Below are 21,282 nucleotides of genomic sequence, written 5' to 3'. Positions count from 1 at the left end.
TAACCAATGAAGTACGAGTGAAGTGTGGTCACTGTTGTAATGTAGGAAACGTGGCAGCCAATTTGCGCACAGCACGCTCCCACAGACAGCAATGTGATAATGACCACATCATCTGTTTTTTTAGTGAGTTGAAGGATAAATATTGGCCCAGGACACCGGGGAGAACTGCCCTGCTCTTCTTCAAATAGTGGCCGTGGGATCTTACGCGTTCACCTGAGAGGGCAGGTGGGGCCTCCTATGTACATCCAATACATAGGACCCCGATAAAATTTACAGGACCCTCTGCTTAGTAAAACCTGGCGGGCAGGAGGAAGAGGCCCCAAAACGGCAGGTCTTAAATACATTTTGGTGGGGTCAGGAGCAGCAGGAGTGATCCCCCTGGGCTCCATTAGAATGACGTGGACTGAGGCCGCATCGGGCTCCTCCCTCCCTCCCTCCGCGATCACAACACGACACCTCCCTCCCCCGCCCCATCCTCCCCCCGCCCCATCCTCCCCCCCCATCCTCCCCCCGCCCCATCCTCCCCCCGCCCCATCCTCCCTCCGCCCCATCCTCCCCCCGCCCCATCCTCCCCCCGCCCCATCCTCCCTCCGCCCCATCCTCCCCCCGCCCCATCCTCCCCCCGCCCCATCCTCCCCCCCCATCCTCCCCCCGCCCCATCCTCCCCCCGCCCCATCCTCCCTCCGCCCCATCCTCCCCCCCCATCCTCCCCCCGCCCCATCCTCCCCCCGCCCCATCCTCCCCCCGCCCCATCCTCCCTCCGCCCCATCCTCCCCCCGCCCCATCCTCCCCCCGCCCCATCCTCCCCCCGCCCCATCCTCCCCCCGCCCCATCCTCCCCCCGCGATCACCACGCGACACCCCCCTCCCGCCCCTGCAGAACTACATTCCTGCCGGACTTTGGGCCACTGATAGTGCACGTGCCTGGAGACAGCGGGCAGCCTGCCAGGGCTACAGTAATGTGATCCCACTCTCGCATTGGATGAGCTCTTCTGCTGGGCTATGGGGGAATGCGGCAGCAAATTTCCGGACAGCAAGCTCCCACAAACAGCAATGTGCTAATGAACACATCATCTGTTTTTTAGTGAGTTGAAGGATAAATATTGGCCCAGGACACCAGGGAGAACTGCCCTGCTCTTCTACGAATAGTAGTCATGGGATCTTTCACGTCTACCTGAGAGATCAGACGGGGCCTCGGTTTAACATCTCATCCGAAAGACGGCACCTCTAAAAGTGCAGCGCTCTCACAGTACTGCCCCTCCGACAGTGCGGTGCTCCCTCAGTACTGCCCCTCCGACAGTGCGGCTCTCCCTCAGTACCGCCCCTCCGACAGTGCGGCTCTCCCTCAGTACTGCCCCTCCGACAGTGCGGTGCTCCCTCAGTACTGCCCCTCCGACAGTGCGGCTCTCCCTCAGTACCGCCCCTCCGACAGTGCAGCTCTCCCTCAGTACTGCCCCTCTGACAGTGCGGCGCTCCCTCAGTACCGCCCCTCCGACAGTGCGGCGCTCCCTCAGTACCGCCCCTCCGACAGTGCGGCGCTCCCTCAGTACCGCCCCTCCGACAGTGCGGCTCTCCCTCAGTACCGCCCCTCCAACAGTGTGGCTCTCCCTCAGTACTGCCCCTCCGACAGTGCGGCGCTCCCTCAGTACTGCCCCTCCGACAGTGCGGCGCTCCCTCAGTACTGCCCCTCCGACAGTGCGGCGCTCCCTCAGTACTGCCCCTCTGACAGTGCGGCGCTCCCTCAGTAGTGCACTGGAATGTCAGCCGAGAATTCTGTGCTCAAGTCTCTGGAGTGGGACTTGAACCCCCAACCTCAGAGGCGAGAGTGCGACCCACTGAGCCACGGCTGACATTGATCGGAAATCTGTGCAGATATCAGCACACCATGAGCACATATCCTGTCAACGTTCACTGCCTGGGCGCACGCGTGCAGAATGAACCCTTGGGTGAGGTACCAGGAGGCGTGTGGGAGCTGTTAAACCGCAACCCAGCATATTTGAGCTGTTTTTGGAGGTGGGTGTGGGGGTGCGGAGGGGAGAGGTAGACAATAGAGGAACAGAAAGCTATCCAGAATCTTGCTGGCACTCACAGCGTGACAATGTCCGCATTCGCAGTATCGATGGCAATCGTAATCGGATTTTTGCCGTTTTCATCTACTGCAGATTGACTTGCTCCTCGTTTCAAGAACAGACACACGAGACTGTAATAAAACACAGATTGCAATCATGGAATAGTGCAGCAGAGAAGGAGGCCATTCGGCCCATCGAGTTTGCGCCGGCTCTTTCGAAGAGCAATCCAGTTAGTCCTGCTCCCCCGCTCTTTCCCCATATCCCTACAATTTTTTTCTCCTTCAAGAATTTATCCAATTCCCTTATGAAGGCTGCTATTGAATCTGCCTCCACTGCCCTATCAGGCAGCGCGTTCTAAATCCTAACCACACGTTGCGTAAAAAAGTTTTTCCTCATGTCACCTCTGGTTCTTTTGCCAATCACCTTAAATCTGTGCCCTCTGGTTAACGACCCTTCAGCCATTGGAAACAGTTTCTCTTTATTTACTCTGTCTAAATCCTTCATGATTTTAAACACCTCTATCAAATCTCCTCAGCCTTCTCTGCGCTAAGGAGAACAACCCCAGCTTCTCCAGTATCTCCACGTAACTAATGCCTCACCCTGGAACCATTCTAGTAAATCTCTGCTGCACCCTCTCCAAGAACTTCAGATCCTTCCTAAAGTGCAGTGCCCAGAATTGGACACAATTCTCTAGCTGGGGCTGAACCAGTGTTTTATACAGGTTTATCATAACTTCCTTGCTTTTGTACTCTATGCCTCTATTTATAAAGCCCCCCCGCCACACACACACACACACACACACACACACACACAGTGTAATAAAAATACAGAGGGCGAGAAATCGATGTTCTTACCGCCAACTGGTAGCGCCAGCGATGCATAAAAAAATGGCGACTGCCGCTCCCGCGCCAGCTGGAGGCGGTCCCGGCGGCGCCCGCCATATTTGTGGCCCCCTTTGCGCTGCCAGTAGCTGGCAGCGCCCTGAAAAAAAATGGTGGCGTGGTGACGTCAGTCGGCGTACAACGTCGACTTAACGTCACCTACGCGAACTTCGACCCTAGCACTTAAGTCAGCACTGGGTCCTAAGCGTGCCAGGTTAACCTGGAGTGCAGCTGTTAAAGAGTTACACACACCAATCAGGTAAGTTTGAATGGAAGGGATTGGATGTTTTAAAATTTTTTATTGAAGTGGTGGCTTGCTGCAATATTTGTGAAAAGTTGTTTTAAAGTGTTTTGGGAGTGCTACTGGACACTTGCAAGGGCTCGGATGGTAAGTGAATGCCTCTGAGAAGACAGAGCATGCTGCGAATACTCAGCAGGTCACCCTACATCCGTGGCGTTTGACGTAAGAAAACTACTAGGCACTTGGTCTAAGCGTTAAACAAAGCTTTAATCAACTGTTTTACAACATGGAGGTCTAGTTGTGTCCTTCACTAGTTCCTGTTAAGAATGTCCTGAGCAAGCTGGGCCCATGCCCGAGTATTTATACTCTCCCTGGACAGCGCCACCCGCAGGCCGCCCAGTATTATTTCATAAGTCATTTCCACATGAATGGCTGATTCATGCCAGCGTTCACATTTCAGGTCGACCTGCTGCCTGACCAACTGAGTATTTGCAGCATTTCATGCTGTCATTTCACATTTACACCGTCCGCTTGCAGAGGGAAGAGGAAGACGCAGAAGAGGAAGACGCAGAAGAGGAAGACGCAGAAGAGGAAGACGCAGAAGAGGAAGACGCAGAAGAGGAGGACGAAGAAGAGGAGGATGAAGAAGAGGAGTATGCAGAAGAGGAGGACGCAGAAGAGGAGGAAGCCAAAGAGGAGGAAGCCGAAGAGGAGCAATCAGACGGAAGGATGCATCCCAGACAGCTCCTTTGTGGCCGGCATATCCGGGATGGAATCATCCGCTTGAGGTCCCACTGGCTGGGCAGGCTGCATTTCTTGGGTGTGTGAAATGAGGAAGGCACAAAGGTGGAGTTGTGCTGACGGGAGGGCGGGAAACCTAGAGGTGCATGCCAGGAGGAGGGTAACGTACAAGGATACCAGCATCTTGTATCCTTTCAGCCCCGCTGCTGGCCAAGGGCTCAGCCATGCCCCTGCCAAGAATGGCCTGCACCGTCTCCTCCAAGGGGGAGACCAAACGCAGATTGGGTGACCGCTTTGCGGAACACCTCCGTTCAGTCCGTAAGGGTGACCCCAAGCTTCCGGTCGCCTGTCATTTTAATTCACCGCTCCATTCCCACTCGGACCTCTCCGTCCTTGGCCTCTTGTATTGTTCCACGGAAGCTCAACGTAAGCTCGAGGAACAGCACCTCATCTTCCGATTAGGCACTTCCTTCCGGACTCAATATCGAGTTCAACAATTTCAGATCATAACCTCGGCCCCTATTACTTTTTTACTTGTAATTTTTCCACTCCTTTCCCGCCCCCCCTTTCCTTTTGTTTCTCTCTCCCACCTGGCAGCTATCTCTTGCCCTGCCAGTACACTTCACACCTAATCTCCGCCTATTACCATCTCGTCTGGCTTCGAATACCTTTTATTGTCTCTTTTACTTCTTTTGTCTCTTTTTGTCCGACCGCAGCCCTGCCTTCGATCTATTTTATTTTCTTTCCAGTTTTGAGGAAGGGTTCGACCCGAAACGTCAACTCAAATTTCTCTCCACGGATGTTGCCTGACCTGCTGAGTTTTTCCAGCATTTTCTGTTGTTATCTAGGAATGGGAGATGTGCCTTGTGATTGGTGCAGATTGTTGGGAGGTGAGTGATTGGGGGGTCCTGCATTGAGCAGTGTGTGAGGCTAATGGTTCAGTTGGTAGGAGACGGCGTTTGAAGATGCATTCACTGACCTTGACCCGTGGCCTGAGGTCATGAAGCTTCTTTGGGCACCGGAGCCAGGTGGTGGGGGCGACACTGCTGGCAGTGATGGCCTTAGTGATGTACTCCCACATTGTTCTTTCTGGTGGGCCTCTTGGCCCCTGTGGGCAGAGGGCCTGTCTTGCAGTGTTGACCCTCTGCACGAAGCTGGAGTGCTTCAATGTGCATGGCCTCTTGAAATTTCAGAGATCCTCACTGCCCACACTGCATTGCGAGCTTCACAGCCTCGCGCACAGACACTCGGGGAAGCAACAATGCCGCACCAGGACTACAAATTGGTTCCGGATCCCTCGTGTAACGCCACCAGGACGGCGTTGCGCCTAAGGGTAGCGCTGCCCCACCTACCTCCATGCCCCCCAGACCAATTTACCTCGTTTACAGCGGCGGCCATTTCAGGCGGCCGTTAACGGCAGTTGGCGAGGACACCGACTGCTTTCTGGGCAAGAATGAATTTTTCCCCCAGAGTGTAATAAACACACGGATTATGAAGCTGGCAGTGACATGGCATCATCAACTTGCATTTATACAGCGCCTTTAATGTAGTAAAATATCCCAGGGCGCTTCACAGGAGCGTTATCAGACACAATTTGACACCGAGCCACATAAGGAAATAACAGTACAGGTGACCAAAAGCTTGGTTTAAAGGAGCTTCTGAAAGGAGGTGAGAGAGGCAGAGAGGTTTAGGGAGGGAATTCCAGAGCTTTGGGCCCAGGCAGCTGAAGGCACGGCCGCCAATGGTGGAGCGATTAAAATCGGGATGCGCAAGAGGCCAGAATTGGAGGAGCGCAGAGATCTCGGAGGGTCGTAAGGCTGGAGGAGGTTACTGAGATAGGGAGGGCTGAGGCCATGGAGGGATCTGACAGCACGATAACAGAGAGAAGGCTCGAAGGGCGTAGCCTGCAGAGGAGAAGGTCTGGCCAATTACCCCAACGATTAGGTTACAAAACAAAGGTGTGAAGACACAAACAGAGCTGTCTGTTGCCATCTCGTTTACAGAGTACAGTAATTGAGAACTGACAAAACAACAACCCAGAAACTGCCTCAGAAATGCTGCTCATTAGAAAGTCTGGAGTGAAACACGACAGAGTCACGCCAGACCAAGCCTTCCTCAAACCGGTCACTTCACAAGCTGCATTTGGGTCAATAGCTTAATTCCATTAGTTTCCAAGCTCAGTGTGCTGCAGTGCAGAATAAACGGGCAGGGGCTCAGGACCTGCGTCCACATGCACCTCAGAATGATCCTGGGCTAAAAGATTGCACAGACTTGGCTCGTGTTCCCTCGAGTTTAGAATATTCAGCGGTGATCTAATCGAGGTGTTGAAGATGATTAAAGGAGTTGATCGGGTGGAGAGAGAGAAACTATTTCCTCTGGTGGGGGGAGTCCAAAACAAGGGGGCAGAACCTTAAAATTAGAGCCAGGCCGTTCAGGGGTGATGTCAGGAAGCACTTCTTCACACAAAGGGGGGTGGAAATCTGGAACTCTCTCCTTCAAAAGGCTATTGAAGATGGGGATCAATTGGAAATTTCAAAACGGAGAGATTTTTGTAGGGTAAGGGCATTAAGGGTTACAGAACCAAGGCGGGCAGATGGAGTTAAGATAAAGAGCAGCCCTGATCTAATTGAATGGCGGAACAGGCTCGAGGGGCTGAATGGCCTCCTTCTGTTCCGATGTACCTGCCCTGCAATGTGATGAAAAGTCTTCTTCCTCTGCTGCCGTGAGGATCTTAGATGAAAAATGTTTGGGAGATTTACTCTGCATCTAACCCGTGCTGTACCTGCCCCAGGAGCGTTTGATGGGACAGTGTAGAGGGAGCTTTACTCTGAATCTAACCCGTGCTGTACTTGCCTTGGGAGTGTTTGATGGGACAGTGTAGAGGGAGCTTTACTCTGTATCTAACCCGTGCTGTACCTGCCCTGGGAGTGTTTGATGGGACAGTGTAGAGGGAGCTTTACTCTGTATCTAACCCGTACTGTACCTGCCCTGGGAGTGTTTGATGGGACAGTGTAGAGGGAGCTTTACTCTGTATATAACCCGTGCTGTACCTGCCTTGGGAGTGTTTGATGGACAGTGTAGAGGGAGCTTTACTCTGTATCTAACCCGTGCTGTACCTGCCCTGGGAGTGTTTGATGGGACAGTGTAGAGGGAGCTTTACTCTGTATCTAACCCGTGCTGTACCTGCCCTGGGAGTGTTTGATGGGACAGTGTAGAGGGAGCTTTACTCTGTATCTAACCCGTGCTGTACCTGCCCTGGGAATGTTTGATGGGACAGTGTAGAGGGAGCTTTACTCTGTATCTAACCCGTGCTGTACCTGACCTGGGAGTGTTTGATGGGACAGTGTAGAGGGAGCTTTACTCTGTATCTAACCCGTGCTGTACTTGCCCTGGGAGTGTTTGATGGGACAGTGTAGAGGGAGCTTTACTCTGTATCTAACCCGTGCTGTACCTGCCTTGGGAGTGTTTGATGGACAGTGTAGAGGGAGCTTTACTCTGTATCTAACCCGTGCTGTACCTGCCCTGGGAGTGTTTGACGGGACAGTGTAGAGGGAGCTTTACTCTGTATCTAACCCGTGCTGTACCTGCCCTGGGAGTGTTTGATGGGACAGTGTAGAGGGAGCTTTACTCTGTATCTAACCCGTGCTGTACCTGCCCTGGGAGTGTTTGATGGGGCAGTGTAGAGGGAGCTTTACTCTGTATCTAACCCCGTGCTATACCTGCCCTGGGAGTGTTTGATGGGACAGTGTAGAGGGAGCTTTACTCTGTATCTAACCCGTGCTGCACCTGCCCTGGGAGTGTTTGATGGGACAGTGTAGAGGGAGCTTCACTCTGTATCTAACCCGTGCTGTACCTGCCCTGGGAGTGTTTGATGGGACAGTGTAGAGGGAGCTTTACTCTGTATCTAACCTGTGCTGTACCTGCCCTGGGAGTGTTTGATGGGACAGTGTGGAGGGAGCTTTGCTCTGTATCTAACCCGTGCTGTCCCTGCCCTGGGAGTGTTTGATGGGACAGTGTAGATGGAGCTTTACTCTGTATCTAACCCGTGCTGTCCCTACCCTGGGAGTGTTTGATGGGACAGTGTAGAGGAAGCTTTACTCTGTATCTAACCCGTGCTGTACCTGCCCTGGGAGTGTTTGATGGGACAGTGTAGAGGGAGCTTTACTCTGTATCTAACCCGTGCGGTACCTGCCCTGGGAGTGTTTGATGAGACAGTGTAGAGGGAGCTTTACTCTGTATCTAACCCGTGCTGTACCTGCCCCGGGAGTGTTTGATGGGACAGTGTAGAGGGAGCTTTACTCTGTATCTAACCCGTGCTGTACCTGCCCCGGGAGTGTTTGATGGGACAGTGTAGAGGGAGCTTTACTCTGTATCTAACCCGTGCTGTACCTGCCCTGGGAGTGTTTGATGGGACAGTGTAGAGGGAGCTTTACTCTGTATCTAACCCGTGCTGTACCAGCCCTGGGAGTGTTTGATGGGACAGTGTAGAGGGAGCTTTACTCTGTATCTAACCCGTGCTGTACCTGCCCTGGGAGTGTTTGATGGGACAGTGTAGAGGGAGCTTTACTCTGTACCTAACCTGTGCTGTACCTGCCCTGGGAGTGTTTGATGGGACAGTGTAGAGGGACCTTTACTCTGTATCTAACCCGTGCTGTACCTGCCCTGGGAGTGTTTGATGGGACAGTGTTGAGGGAGCTTTACTCTGTATGTAACCCGTGCTGTACCTGCCCTGGGAGTGTTTGATGGGACAGTGTAGAGGGAGCTTTACTCTGTATCTAACCCGTGCTGTCCCTACCCTGGGAGTGTTTGATGGGACAGTGTAGAGGGAGCTTTACTCTGTATCTAACCCGTGCTGTACCTGCCCTGGGAGTGTTTGATGGGACAGTGTAGAGGGAGCTTTACTCTGTATCTAACCCGTGCTGTACCTGCCCTGGGAGTGTTTGATGGGACAGTGTAGAGGGAGCTTTACTCTGTATCTAACCCGTGCTGTACCTGCCCTGGGAGTGTTTGATGGGACAGTGTAGAGGGAGCTTTACTCTGTATCTAACCCGTGCTGTACCAGCCCTGGGAGTGTTTGATGGGACAGTGTAGAGGGAGCTTTACTCTGTATCTAACCCGTGCTGTACCTGCCCTGGGAGTGTTTGATGGGACAGTGTAGAGGGAGCTTTACTCTGTATCTAACCCGTGCTGTACCTGCCCTGGGAATGTTTGATGGGACAGTGTAGAGGGAGCTTTACTCTGTATCTAACCCGTGCTGTACCTGCCCTGGGAGTGTTTGATGGGACAGTGTAGAGGGAGCTTTACTCTGTATCTACCCCGTGCTGTACCTGCCCTGGGAGTGTTTGATGGGACAGTGTTGAGGGAGCTTTACTCTGTATCTAACCCGTGCTGTACCTGCCCTGGGAGTGTTTGATGGGACAGTGTAGAGGGAGCTTTACTCTGTATCTAACCCGTGCTGTACCTGCCCTGGGAGTGTTTGATGGGACAGTGTAGAGGGAGCTTTACTCTGTATCTAACCCGTGCTGTACCTGCCATGGGACTGTTTGATGGGACAGTGTAGAGGGAGCTTTACTCTGTATCTAACCCGTGCTGTACCTGCCCTGGGAGTGCAGTATAAAATGCTACAACCTGCGGCACAAACTCACAGAAAAGAAGTTTATGAACCGGGAAGAAAAGGATTCCGGACAAGAGACAGCCAATCCTGGTCCTTCCATCGCGGATCCAATACCCTTACTCGCTTCTGATTTTGGAATAGCTGCAGTTCCTTTTTGAATGAATTAAAGGAATATCAGTCTATTTGTTGCTATCCAATCAAGGGGCGCGGTTAATTCTGCGGCGTTCGGTGCAGCTGGTGCCGTGCTCGGCTTACCCGGTGTGCCCGTGGATGGTTGCGTGGTGGAGCGGACCGCGACTGTGGACGTCCATCTGGTTCACATGAGCCCCGTTCTGCAGCAGAAACTCACAGGCCACCAAGGAACCCTGGATCGTGGCGGGGCCAATGAGAAGAGAGAGACACAAAAAAAAATATCAACAGTTAGTCCAGTTATCTGGGACCGGAGCCACATCGCTCAAAGATATCAAGGAACAGGGTCTTCGCAGGGCACGCTCAGTCCTGTCGACTACAGTTAATGCTCACCAGGGGTAGCTTCACCACCTGGTCGATAATCTGTCCGAGCAGATCACCCACCTGTCATAGAATTCATCCGGTTTTCTTTGCATGGAAATCAGTAGGGACAGCATTCCAAGGAAGCCGATCCTTCCTGTATACCATCCCACTGGACCCATTCCCTTCCATTTTACCAGAGCCCAATGGAATAAACAAGCCCTTCCCATTCACTCTCATTATGCAGATTCCCAACTGTGTAAATCACATTCACAAATGTTATATACCGAAGCAAACCATTGCACTCTTTTAAAAAACACAGAAACATAGAAGATAGGAGCAGGAGTAGGCCATTCGGCCCCTCGATCCTGTTCCGCCATTCAATGAGATCATGGCTGATCATCCACATTCAGTACCCTGTCCCTGCTTTCTCCCCATATCCCTTGATCCCTTTAGCCTCAAGAAATATATCCAACTCCTTCTTGAATATATTTAATGAATTGGCCTCTACTGCCGCCTTTGGTAGAGAATTCCACAGGTTCACCACTCTCTGGGTGAAGAAATTCCTCCTCCTCTCTGTCCTAAATGGCTTACCCCTTATCCTTAGACTGTGACCCCTGGTTCTGGACTCCCCGACCATCGGGAACATCCTTCCAGCATCTAGTCTGTCCAGTCCTGTTAGAATTTTATAAGTTTCGATGAGATCCCCTCTCATTCTTCTAAACTCCAGCGAGTATAAGCCCAATCGACCCAATCTTTCCTCATACGTCATTCCTGCCATCCCAGGTATCAGCCTGGTGAATCTTCGCTGCACTCCTTCCATGGCAAGAACATCCTTCCTCAGATAAGGCGACCAAAACTGCACACAATACTCCAGATGTGGTCTCACCGAGGCCCTGTACAACTGCAGCAAGACATCCTTGTTCCTGTACTCAAACCCTCTCGCTACGAAGGCCAACATACCATTTGCCTTCTTAACCGCCTGCAGCATCTGCATGCTTACTTTCAGCGACTGGTGCACAAGGACGCCCAGGTCTCATTGCACTTCCCCTTCTCCCAATCTATTGCCGTTCAGATAATAATCTGCCTTCCTGTTTTTGACACCAAAGTGGATAACCTCACATTTATCCACGTTATATTGCATCTGCCATGCTTCAGCCCAATCACCCATCCTGTCCAAATCATACTGCAGTTTCTTGGTATCCTCCTCACAGCACACACGCCCACCCAGCTTTGTGTCGTCTGCAAACTTGGAGATATTACATCTAGTTCCCTCATCCAGATCATTAATATATATTGTGAATAACTGGGGTCCAAGGGCCGATCCCTGCGGTACCCCACTAGTCACTGCCTGCCACTCGGAAAAAGAGCCGATTATTAGATAAAGATTTCATGCGAAGAAAGATACAGGGCTACGGGACAGTGTCGGGCAGTGGGATTAGTTTGGGATTGCTCTTGTATCAGCTACGGCTCAGTGGGTTGCACTCTCGCCTCCGAGTCAGAAGGTTGTGAGTTCAAGCCCCACAACAGACACTTAAGCACGCAATCCAGGCCAACACTCCTGCATAGTCCTGAGGGGGTGCTGCATGCTGCACTGTTGGAGGGGCAGTACTGAGGGAGCACCGCACTGTCGGTGGGGCAGTGCTGAGGGAGTGCCGCACTGTTGATGGGGCAGTACCAAGGGAGCGCTGCACTGTTGGAGAGGCAGTACTGAGGGAGGGCCGCACTGTCGGAGGGGCAGTACTGAGGGAGTGCCGCACTGTTGAAGGGGCAGTACCGAGGGAGCGCAGCACTGTTGGAGAGGCAGTACTGAGGGAGCGCTGCACTGTCAGAGGGGCAGTACTGAGGGAGCGCTGTGCTGTCAGTGGGGCAGTGCTGAGGGAGTGCCACACTGTTGGAGGGGCAGTACTGAGAGAGCGCTGCACTGTTGGAGGGGCAGTACTGAGGTAGCACTGTGCTGTCGGAGGGGCAGTACTGAGGGAGTGCCACACTGTTGGAGGGGCAGTACTGAGGGAGCGCTGTGCTGTCGGAGGGGCAGTACTGAGGGAGCGCCGCACTGTCGGAGGGGCAGTACTGAGGGAGCACTGCACTGTGGAGGGGCAGTACTGAGGGAGCGCCGCACTGCCGGAGGGGCAGTACTGAGGGAGCACTGCACTGTGGAGGGGCAGTACTGAGGGAGCGCTGTGCTGTCGGAGGGGCAGTACTGAGGGAGCGCCGCACTGTCGGAGGGGCAGTACTGAGGGAGCACTGCACTGTGGAGGGGCAGTACTGAGGGAGCGGCGCACTGCCGGAGGGGCCGTCTTTCGGATTTGACGTTAAACTGAGGCCCTGTCTTCCCTCTCGGTTGGATGTTAAAGATCCCACGGCCACTATTGGAAGAAGAGCAGGGGAGTTCTCCCAGTGTCCTGGCCAACATCTGTCCTTAAACCAATCTCACTAACTAGTCATTTATCTCATTAATTTTCATGGGAGCTTGCTGTGCGCAAATTAGCTCCCATGTTACCCCACGTTACAACAGTGACTACTCTCCAAATGTAATGAATTCGCTGTGAAGCGCTTTGGGATATGCTGTGGGTGTGAAAGGCGCTTTATAAATGCAAGCTCTTTCTCTCGCAAAGGGCCGCCACAGACACGAGGGCCCAAATGGTAGCCTTCTCCTGTGGTGTATACCTGGGATGGCAGGAATGACGTATGAGGAAAGATTGGGTCGATTGGGCTTATACTCGCTGGAGTTTAGAAGAATGAGAGGGGATCTCATTGAAACGTATAAAATTCTAACAGGACTAGACAGACTAGATGCAGGAAGGATGTTCCCGATGGCGGGGGAGTCCAGAACCAGGGGTCACAGTCTAAGGATAAGGGGTAAGCCATTTAGGACAGAGATGAGGAGGAATTTCTTCACCCAGAGAGTGGTGAACCTGTGGAATTCTCTACCAAAGGCGGCAGTAGAGGCCAATTCATTAAATATATTCAAGAAGGAGTTAGATATATTTCTTAAGGCTAAAGGGATCAAGGGATATGGGGAGAAGGCAGGGACAGGGTACTGAGTTTGGATGATCAGCCATGATCTCATTGAATGGCGGAGCAGGCTCGAGGGGCCGAATGGCCTACTCCTGCTCCTATCTTCTATGTTATGTTTCTATGTAAACGTTTAGGTTTCTATCTGGACCAATGCAACATAGCCCTCCGCAGTCCCAAATACCAATGATCTTGTTGCTTATAGCCAGCAACCTATTCTATGCAACCTTGGAATGTTAAAAGCTAGGTGATGTTTACAGTTCTTCATTCTTTCCACATGTTGCCAGGGAAATAATTAAATTGGCTGCACTACAATGGTTTTTAAATCCTTGCTTTATACAAACTCAAGTGCGAGCAACATAAACCGTTGAGGCAGACAATCTGTGCGTTGATTAGGGGCTGAGCTGTACTGAGCGGATTAATCATTCTTTGTGGAGGGTTAACACTCCCTCCACTGAACAGAATGAATTCCCCTTTTACCGGAGTCACTGCCTGGATGAGTGGAGTTTTATTCTCGTCCGACGCGTTCACCCAGTTGACGTCAGCCCCATGCGCCAATGCGTCAGCCATAACCGGGAGGTTTTGGAGAGCGGCGGCTCGGTAAAGCAATGCCCCTGGGTGGAGGTCTCGCAGCTCCTCGCTGCTCTCGGCGCCAGAGTTTCCTTTTTCATTCACGTCTGCAATCAGGGAAACACAAAAAAAAGGAACTGTGTGTCAGTGAACCAGGCCCAAGATCACAATCAACAACTCGCATCTACGCAGCGCCTTTAACGTAGAAAAATCATCCCAAGGAGCTTCACAGGAGAGTAATCAGACAAAAAAAACCTGACATCAAGCCTTGGAAGGTTGAGGTTGGAGATGATGATGATTGCTGGAGGCCAATCATCTCAGCCCCAGGACATCGCTGCAGGAGTACCTCAGGGCAGTGTCCTCACCCAACCATCTTCAGCTGCTTCATCAATGACCTTCCGTCCATCATAAGATCAGAAATGGGGATATTCGCTGATGACTGCACAGTGTTCAGTTCCATTTGCAACTCCTCAGATAATGAAGCAGTCCATGCCCGCATGCAGCAAGACCTGGACAACATTCAGGCTTGGGCTGATAAGTGGCCAATAACATTCACGCCACACAAGTGCCAAACAATGACTATCTCCAACAAGAGAAAGTCCAACCACCTTCTCTTGACATTCAATGGCATTACTAGCATCGAATCCCCCACCATCGACTTCCTGGGGGTCACTGACCAGAAACTTAACTGGACCAATCACATAAATACAGTGGCTACAAGAGAAGGTCAGAGGCTGGAGATTCTGTGGTGAGTGATTCAACTCCCGACTCCCTGAAGCCTTTCCACTATCTACAAGGCACAAGTAAGGAGTGTGATGGAATACTCTCCACTTGCCTGGATGAGTGCAGCTCCAACAACACTCGAGAAGCTCGACACCATCCAGGACAAAGCAGCCCACTTGATTGGCACCCCATCCACCATCTTAAACATTCACTCCCTCCACCACCGGCATACCGTGGCTGCAGTGTGTACCATCGACAAGATGCACTGCAGCAACTCACCAAGGCTTCTTCAACAGCACCTCCCAAACCCATGACCTCTACCACCTAGAAGGACAAGGGCAGCAGGTGAATGGGAACACCACCACCTCCAAGTTCCCCTCCAAGTCACAGACCAACCTGACTTGGAATTATATCGCCGTTCCTTCATCATTGGTGGGTCAAAATCCTGGAACTCCCTTCCTAACAGCACTGTTGGAGAACTTTCATCACACGGACTGCAGCGGTTCAAGAAGGCGGCTCACCACCACCTTCTCAAGGGGCAACTAGGGATGGGCAATAAATGCTGGCCTTGCTAGCGATGCCCAGATCCCGTGAACGAATAAAAAAAAGGGGACATTGGGACAGGTGTACCTGGAGACCCAAATCCCTTTGTTCCACCACATTGCTTAGTCTCACACTATGAAATAAAATGTTCCAATTTGTTTTATAGAACCATAGAATGGTCACAGCACAGAAGGAGGCCATTCAGCCCGTCGAGCCCGTGTCGGCTCTCTGCAAGAGCACTTCAGCTAGTCCCACTCCCCCGCACTTTCCCCGTAGCCCTGCAATTTTTTTTCCTTCAGTTACTTATCCAATTTCCTTTTGAAAGCCGCGATTGAATCTGCCTCCACTGCCCTTTCAGGCAGTGCATCCCAGATCCTAACAACTTGCTGCGCAAAACTGTTTCTCCTCATGTCGCCTTTGGTTCTTTTGCCAATCACCTTAAATCTGTGTCCTCTGGTTCTCGACCCTTCCGCCAACGGGAACAGTCTAGAACCCTCATGATTTTGAACACCTCTATCAAATCTCCTCTCAACCTTCTCTGCTCCAAGGAGAACAACCCCAGCTTCTCCAGTCTATCCACATAACTGAAGTCCCTCATCCCTGGAATCATTCTTGTAAATCTTTTCTGCACCCTCTCTAAGGCCTTCACATCCTTCCTAAAGTGCGGTGCCCAGAATTGGACACAATACTCCAGTTGAGGCTGGACCAGTGTTTTATAAACCTTGCTTTTGTACTCTATGCCTCTATTTGTGAAGCCCAGGATCCCGTATACTTTTTTAACTGCTTTCTCAACCTGCCCTGTCACCTTCAACGCTTTGTGCACATATACCCCCAGGTCTTTCTGTTCACGCACCCCCTTTAGAATTGTCTTTGAGATCAAAAGTGCATGATCTCCCCACATCGAACTCCATCTGCCATATTTTTTTTTCATTGATGGGGTGTGGGCGTCGCTGGCTAGGCCTGCATTTAGTGCCCATCCCTAATTGCCCTTGAGAAGATGGTGGTGAGCCGCCTTCTTGAACCGCTGCAGTCCATATGGTGTAGGTACACCCACAATGCTGTTAGGAAGGGCGTTCCAGGATTTTGGCCCAGCGACAGTGAAGGAATGGCGATACAGGTCCAAGTCAGGATGGTGTGTGGCTTGGAGGGGAACTTGTAGGTGGTGATGTTCCCATGCGTCTGCTGCCCTTGTCCTTCTAAGTGGTAGAGGTCGCGGGTTTGGAAGGTGCTGTTGAAGGAGCTTTGGCGAGTTGCTGCAGTGCATCTTGTAGATGGTACACACTGCAGCCACAGTGCGCCGGTGGTGGACGGAGTGAATGTTGAAGGTGGTGGATGGGGTGCCAATCAAGTGGGCTGCTTTATCCTGAATGGTGTCGAGCTTCTTGAGTGTTGTTGGAGCTGCACTCATCCAGGCATATGTCCGTTTGTAACTTCCTGCTCCCATCTACACATCTTACTGTGCCTCCTAGCTTGGATATGCAACTCTCTATTCTTTCATCCAATTCATTGATATATATGGTGAAAATCTGAGGCCCCAGATACAGATCCCTGGGGAATACCACTTGTAACATCCTGCCAATCTGAGTACATTCCCTTTATCCCTACTCTCTGTCTCCTTCCTCCCATCCAATTACACTCCCATGTCATAACAGGCTCTTGTGTGGAAATGCCTTCTGTAAGTCCATATAGATAACATCCATAGATATTCCCCTATTCTAGATTATTCAGACATGACCTGTTCTTCACAAATCCATGCTGACTCTCTCTGATCATCTCAAACTTATTCAAATGCTCAGTCACTCTGTCCCTGATGATAGATCCCAGATCCAGGAGTGTGAAAAAAGGGGCTAGAGGGACCTCCCCAGATACAGGAGTGTGAGAGAGTGGGGTTAGAGAAACCTCCCCAGATACAGGAGTGCGAGAGAGAGGTTAGAGGGACCTCCCCAGATACAGGAGTGTGAGAGAGCGGTTAGAGGGACCTCCCCAGATACAGGAGTGTGAGAGAGTGGGGGTTAGAGGGACCACCCCAGATACAGGAGTGTGAGAGAGTGGGGTTAGAGAAACCTCCCCAGATACAGGAGTGTGAGAGAGGGGGGGTAGAGGGACATCCCCAGATACAGGAGTGTGAGAGAGGGGTTAGAGGGACCTCCCCAGATACAGGAGTGTGAGAGAGGGGTTAGAGAAACCTCCCCAGATACAGGAGTGTGAGGGAGGGGTTAGAGGGACCTCCCCAGATACAGGAGTGTGAGAGAGGGGTTAGAGGGACCTCCCCAGATACAGGAGTGTGAGAGAGTGGGGTTAGAGAAACCTCCCCAGATACAGGAGTGTGAGAGAGGGGTTAGAGGGACCTCCCTAGAGTCAGGATTGTGAGAGAGGGGTTAGAGGGACCTCCCTAGAGTCAGGAGTGTGAGAGAGGGGTTAGAGGAACCTCCCCAGATACAGGAGTGTGAGAGAGGGGTTAGAGGGACCTCCCTAGAGTCAGGATTGTGAGAGGGGGGAGTTAGAGGGACCTCCCTAGAGTCAGGAGTGTGAGAGAGGGGTTAGAGGAACCTCCCCAGATACAGGAGTGTGAGAGAGAGGGGTTAGAGGGACCTCCCCAGATACAGGAGTGTGAGAGAGGGGTTAGAGGGACCTCCCCAGATACAGGAGTGTGAGAGAGGGGTTAGAGGGACCTCCCCAGATACAGGAGTGTGAGAGAGTGGGGTTAGAGAAACCTCCCCAGATACAGGAGTGTGAGAGAGGGGTTAGAGGGACCTCCCTAGAGTCAGGATTGTGAGAGAGGGGTTAGAGGGACCTCCCTAGAGTCAGGAGTGTGAGAGAGGGGTTAGAGGAACCTCCCCAGATACAGGAGTGTGAGAGAGGGGTTAGAGGGACCTCCCTAGAGTCAGGATTGTGAGAGGGGGGAGTTAGAGGGACCTCCCTAGAGTCAGGAGTGTGAGAGAGGGGTTAGAGGAACCTCCCCAGATACAGGAGTGTGAGAGAGAGGGGTTAGAGGGACCTCCCCAGATACAGGAGTGTGAGAGAGGGGTTAGAGGGACCTCCCCAGATACAGGAGTGTGAGAGAGGGGTTAGAGGGACCTCCCCAGATACAGGAGTGTGAGAGAGGGGTTGGAGGGACCTCCCCAGATACAGGAGTGTGAGAGAGGAGTTAGAGGGACCTCCTCAGATACAGGAGTGTAAGAGAGGAGTTAGAGGGACCTCCCCAGATACAGGAGTGAGAGAGGGGTTAGAGGGACCTCCCCAGATACAGGAGTGTGAGAGAGGGGTTAGAGGGAGCTCCCCAGATACAGGAGTGTGAGAGAGAGGGGTTAGAGCGACCTCCCCAGATACAGGATTGTGAGAGAGGGGTTAGAGGGACATCCCCAGATACAGGAGTGTGAGAGAGGGGTTAGAGGGACCTCCCCAGATACAGGAGTGTGAGAGAGGAGTTAGAGGGACCTCCTCAGATACAGGAGTGTAAGAGAGGAGTTAGAGGGACCTCCCCAGATACAGGAGTGTGAGAGAGATGGGGGTTAGAGGGACCTCCCCAGATACAGGAGTGTGAGAGAGGGGTTACAGGGACCTCCCCAGATACAGGAGTGTGAGAGAGGGGTTAGAGGGACCTTCCTAGATACAGGAGTGTGAGAGAGAGGTTAGAGGGACCTCCCCAGATACAGGAGTGTGAGAGAGAGGTTAGAGGGACCTCCCCAGATACAGGAGTGTGAGAGAGGGGTTAGAGGAACCTCCCCAGATACAGGAGTGTGAGAGGGGTTAGAGGGACCTCCCCAGATACAGGAGTGTGAGAGAGGGGTTAGAGGGACCTCCCCGGATACAGGAGTGTGAGAGAGTGGGGTTAGAGAAACCTCCCCAGATACAGGAGTGTGAGAGAGGGGGGTTAGAGGGACCTCCCCAGATACAGGAGTGTGAGAGAGGGGTTAGAGGGACCTCCCCAGATACAGGAGTGTGAGAGAGAGGGGTTAGAGAAACCTCCCCAGATACAGGAGTGTGAGAGAAAGAGGTTAGAGGGGCCTCCCCAGATACAGGAGTGTGAGAGAGGGGTTAGGGAGGCCTCCCCAGATACAGGAGTGTAAGAGCGGAGTTAGAGGGACCTCCGAAGATACAGGAGTGTGAGAGGGGAGTTAGAGGGACCTCCCCAGATACAGGAGTGTGAGAGAGGGGTTTAAGGGGCCTCCCCAGATACAGGAGTGTGAGAGAGAGGTTAGAGGGACCTCCCCAGATACAGGAGTGTGAGAGAGGGGTTAGAGGGACCTCCCCAGATACAGGAGTGTGAGGGAGGAGTTAGAGGGACCTCCCCAGATACAGGAGTGTGAGAGAGGGGTTAGAGGGACCTCCCCAGATACAGGAGTGTGAGAGAGGGGTTAGAAGGACCTCCCCAGATACAGGAGTGTGAGAGGGGGGGTTGGAGGGACCTCCCCAGATACAGGAGTGTGAGAGAGGGGTTGGAGGGACCTCCCCAGATACAGGAGTGTGAGAGAGGGGTTAGAGGGACCTCCCCAGATACAGGAATGTGAGAGAGGGTTTAGAGGGACCTCCCCAGATACAGGAGTGTGAGAGAGGGGTTAGAGGGACCTCCCCAGATACAGGAGTGTGAGAGAGGGGTTAGAGGGACCTCCCCAGATACAGGAGTGTGAGAGAGGAGTTAGAGGGACCTCCCCAGATACAGGAGTGTGAGAGGGGGGGTTGGAGGGACCTCCCCAGATACAGGAATGTGAGAGAGGGTTTAGAGGGACCTCCCCAGATACAGGAGTGTGAGAGAGGGGTTAGAGGGACCTCCCCAGATACAGGAGTGTGAGAGAGGGGTTAGAAGGATCTCCCCAGATACAGGAGTGTGAGAGAGGAGTTCGAGGGACCTCCCCAGATACAGGAGTGTGAGAGAGGAGTTCGAGGGACCTCCCTAGAGTCAGGATTGTGAGAGAGGGGTTAGAGGGGCCTCTCAGATTTGGGTGGATGATGAAATTGACCGAGGTAAGGAGACTCGCCCTGAGTAGGACTGGCGGGTTGGAGTGACGGAAAGCAGTTGAACCTGAACTCTCAGTCGCAGGAGTTGAAAGTGACTGTGAGGTTGGTTCATTCCCAGGAGTCAGTGCTATTTAATGCTCTTACCTGGGCTTGGGGGCAACGCTTTCCCCCTCGGCTTCGGGAAAGGTTTGGGTGGTTTTTCCGGTTTCTGGCCTTTCTCCAGTGTATTGGTACGCTGGTTTCGCTTTAAGCTCCACTTACGCAGCCTGATGCCACTTTCAGGACATTTCTGGATAAATTTCTTTTCCACGTACTTGGCCCGAATCCAAGCTTCTTTCTCCTGCCTGAGTAAGGAGAGCAGTGATAGAGGCCATCTTTTACTGTGGCTGATACATTTCAACTTTCAGGATTTCAACAAACAGGACCTCCCCAAGGCAGAGTTAACCCCAGACTGGTGTTCCTTACCGAGGAGATCCAGGGTGTGGCTTTTTCACCGTCATCTCTTCAATTCGCGCTTCGTAGATCCGATTAATATTGGAGTTTCCCAACTCACACATCAGCTGTTTGTGAGAAAAACAGAAAGAGTGAGGGAGGGGACAGAGAGTGAGGTGAAAATTAAACCGGGGGCAGAGTGAGGAGAGAGACGCTCAATGAAGGTACAGAGATTGTGGGGAGCATAGCGAGGGGGAAGGGGAGAGCGAGAGGCAAGGGGGAGAGCGAGGGGCAAGGGGGAGAGCGAGGGGCAAGGGGGAAAGCAAGGGGCAAGGGGGAAAGCAAGGGGCAAGGGGGAGAGCGAGGGGGAAGGGGAGAGCAAGGAGGAAGGGGGAAGAGTGAGGGGAAAGGGGGAGAGTGAGAGCGAGGGGAAAGGGGGAGAGTGAGAGCGAGGGGCAAGGGGGAGAGCAAGGGGCAAGAGAGAGAGCGAGGGGCAAGGGGGAAAGCAAGGGGCAAGGGGGAGAGCGAGGGGGAAGGGGAGAGCAAGGAGGAAGGGGGAAGAGCAAGGAGGAAGGGGGAAGAGCGAGGGGAAAGGGGGAGAGTGAGAGGGGAGCGAGGGGCAAGGGGGAGAGCGAGGGGCAAGGGGGAGAGCAAGGGGCAAGGGGGAAAGCGAGGGGCAAGGGGGAAAGCGAGGGGGAAGGGGGAGAGCGAGGGGGGAGGGGGAGGGGGAAGGGGGAGAGCGAGGGGGAAGGGGGAGAGTAAGGGGGAGAGCGAGAGGGGAGCGAGAGGCAAGGGGGAGAGCGAGAGGGGAGCGAGGGGCAAGGGGGAGAGCGAGAGGGGAGCGAGGGGCAAGGGGGAGAGCGAGAGGGGAGCGAGGGGCAAGGGGGAGAGCGAGAGGGGAGCGAGGGGCAAGGGGGAGAGCGAGAGGGGAGCGAGGGGCAAGGGGGAGAGCGAGAGGAGAGCGAGAGGGGAGCGAGGGGCAAGGGGGAGAGCGAGGGGCAAG

The 21,282-nt window shown here is 53.0% G+C and overlaps 2 protein-coding genes across 2 annotated transcripts in view; one reads left to right on the top strand and one right to left on the bottom strand.

Moving 5' to 3' along the window:
• LOC147091073 (arf-GAP with coiled-coil, ANK repeat and PH domain-containing protein 2-like) overlaps positions 1 to 21,282 on the bottom strand; it is a 204,535-nt gene that overhangs the window by 2,589 nt on the left and 180,664 nt on the right. Inside the window, 5 exon segments of the mRNA XM_085977535.1 lie at positions 2,089 to 2,199; positions 9,801 to 9,910; positions 13,533 to 13,729; positions 19,992 to 20,191; positions 20,313 to 20,409. Of these exon segments, the coding sequence (XP_085833661.1) occupies positions 2,089 to 2,199; positions 9,801 to 9,910; positions 13,533 to 13,729; positions 19,992 to 20,191; positions 20,313 to 20,409 (715 nt within the window).
• Positions 1 to 21,282, top strand: part of LOC147091074 (uncharacterized) — a 163,675-nt gene that overhangs the window by 108,882 nt on the left and 33,511 nt on the right. The window lies entirely within an intron of this gene.

The sequence above is a fragment of the Somniosus microcephalus genome, unplaced genomic scaffold, assembly GCF_052327205.1.
Source record: "Somniosus microcephalus isolate GS21.2 unplaced genomic scaffold, FLI_Smic_1.0 unresolved_chr4, whole genome shotgun sequence".
NCBI lineage: Eukaryota > Metazoa > Chordata > Chondrichthyes > Squaliformes > Somniosidae > Somniosus > Somniosus microcephalus.
Note: the sequence above shows the minus strand (reverse complement) of the source record. Positions and strands in the feature narration are given on the sequence as shown.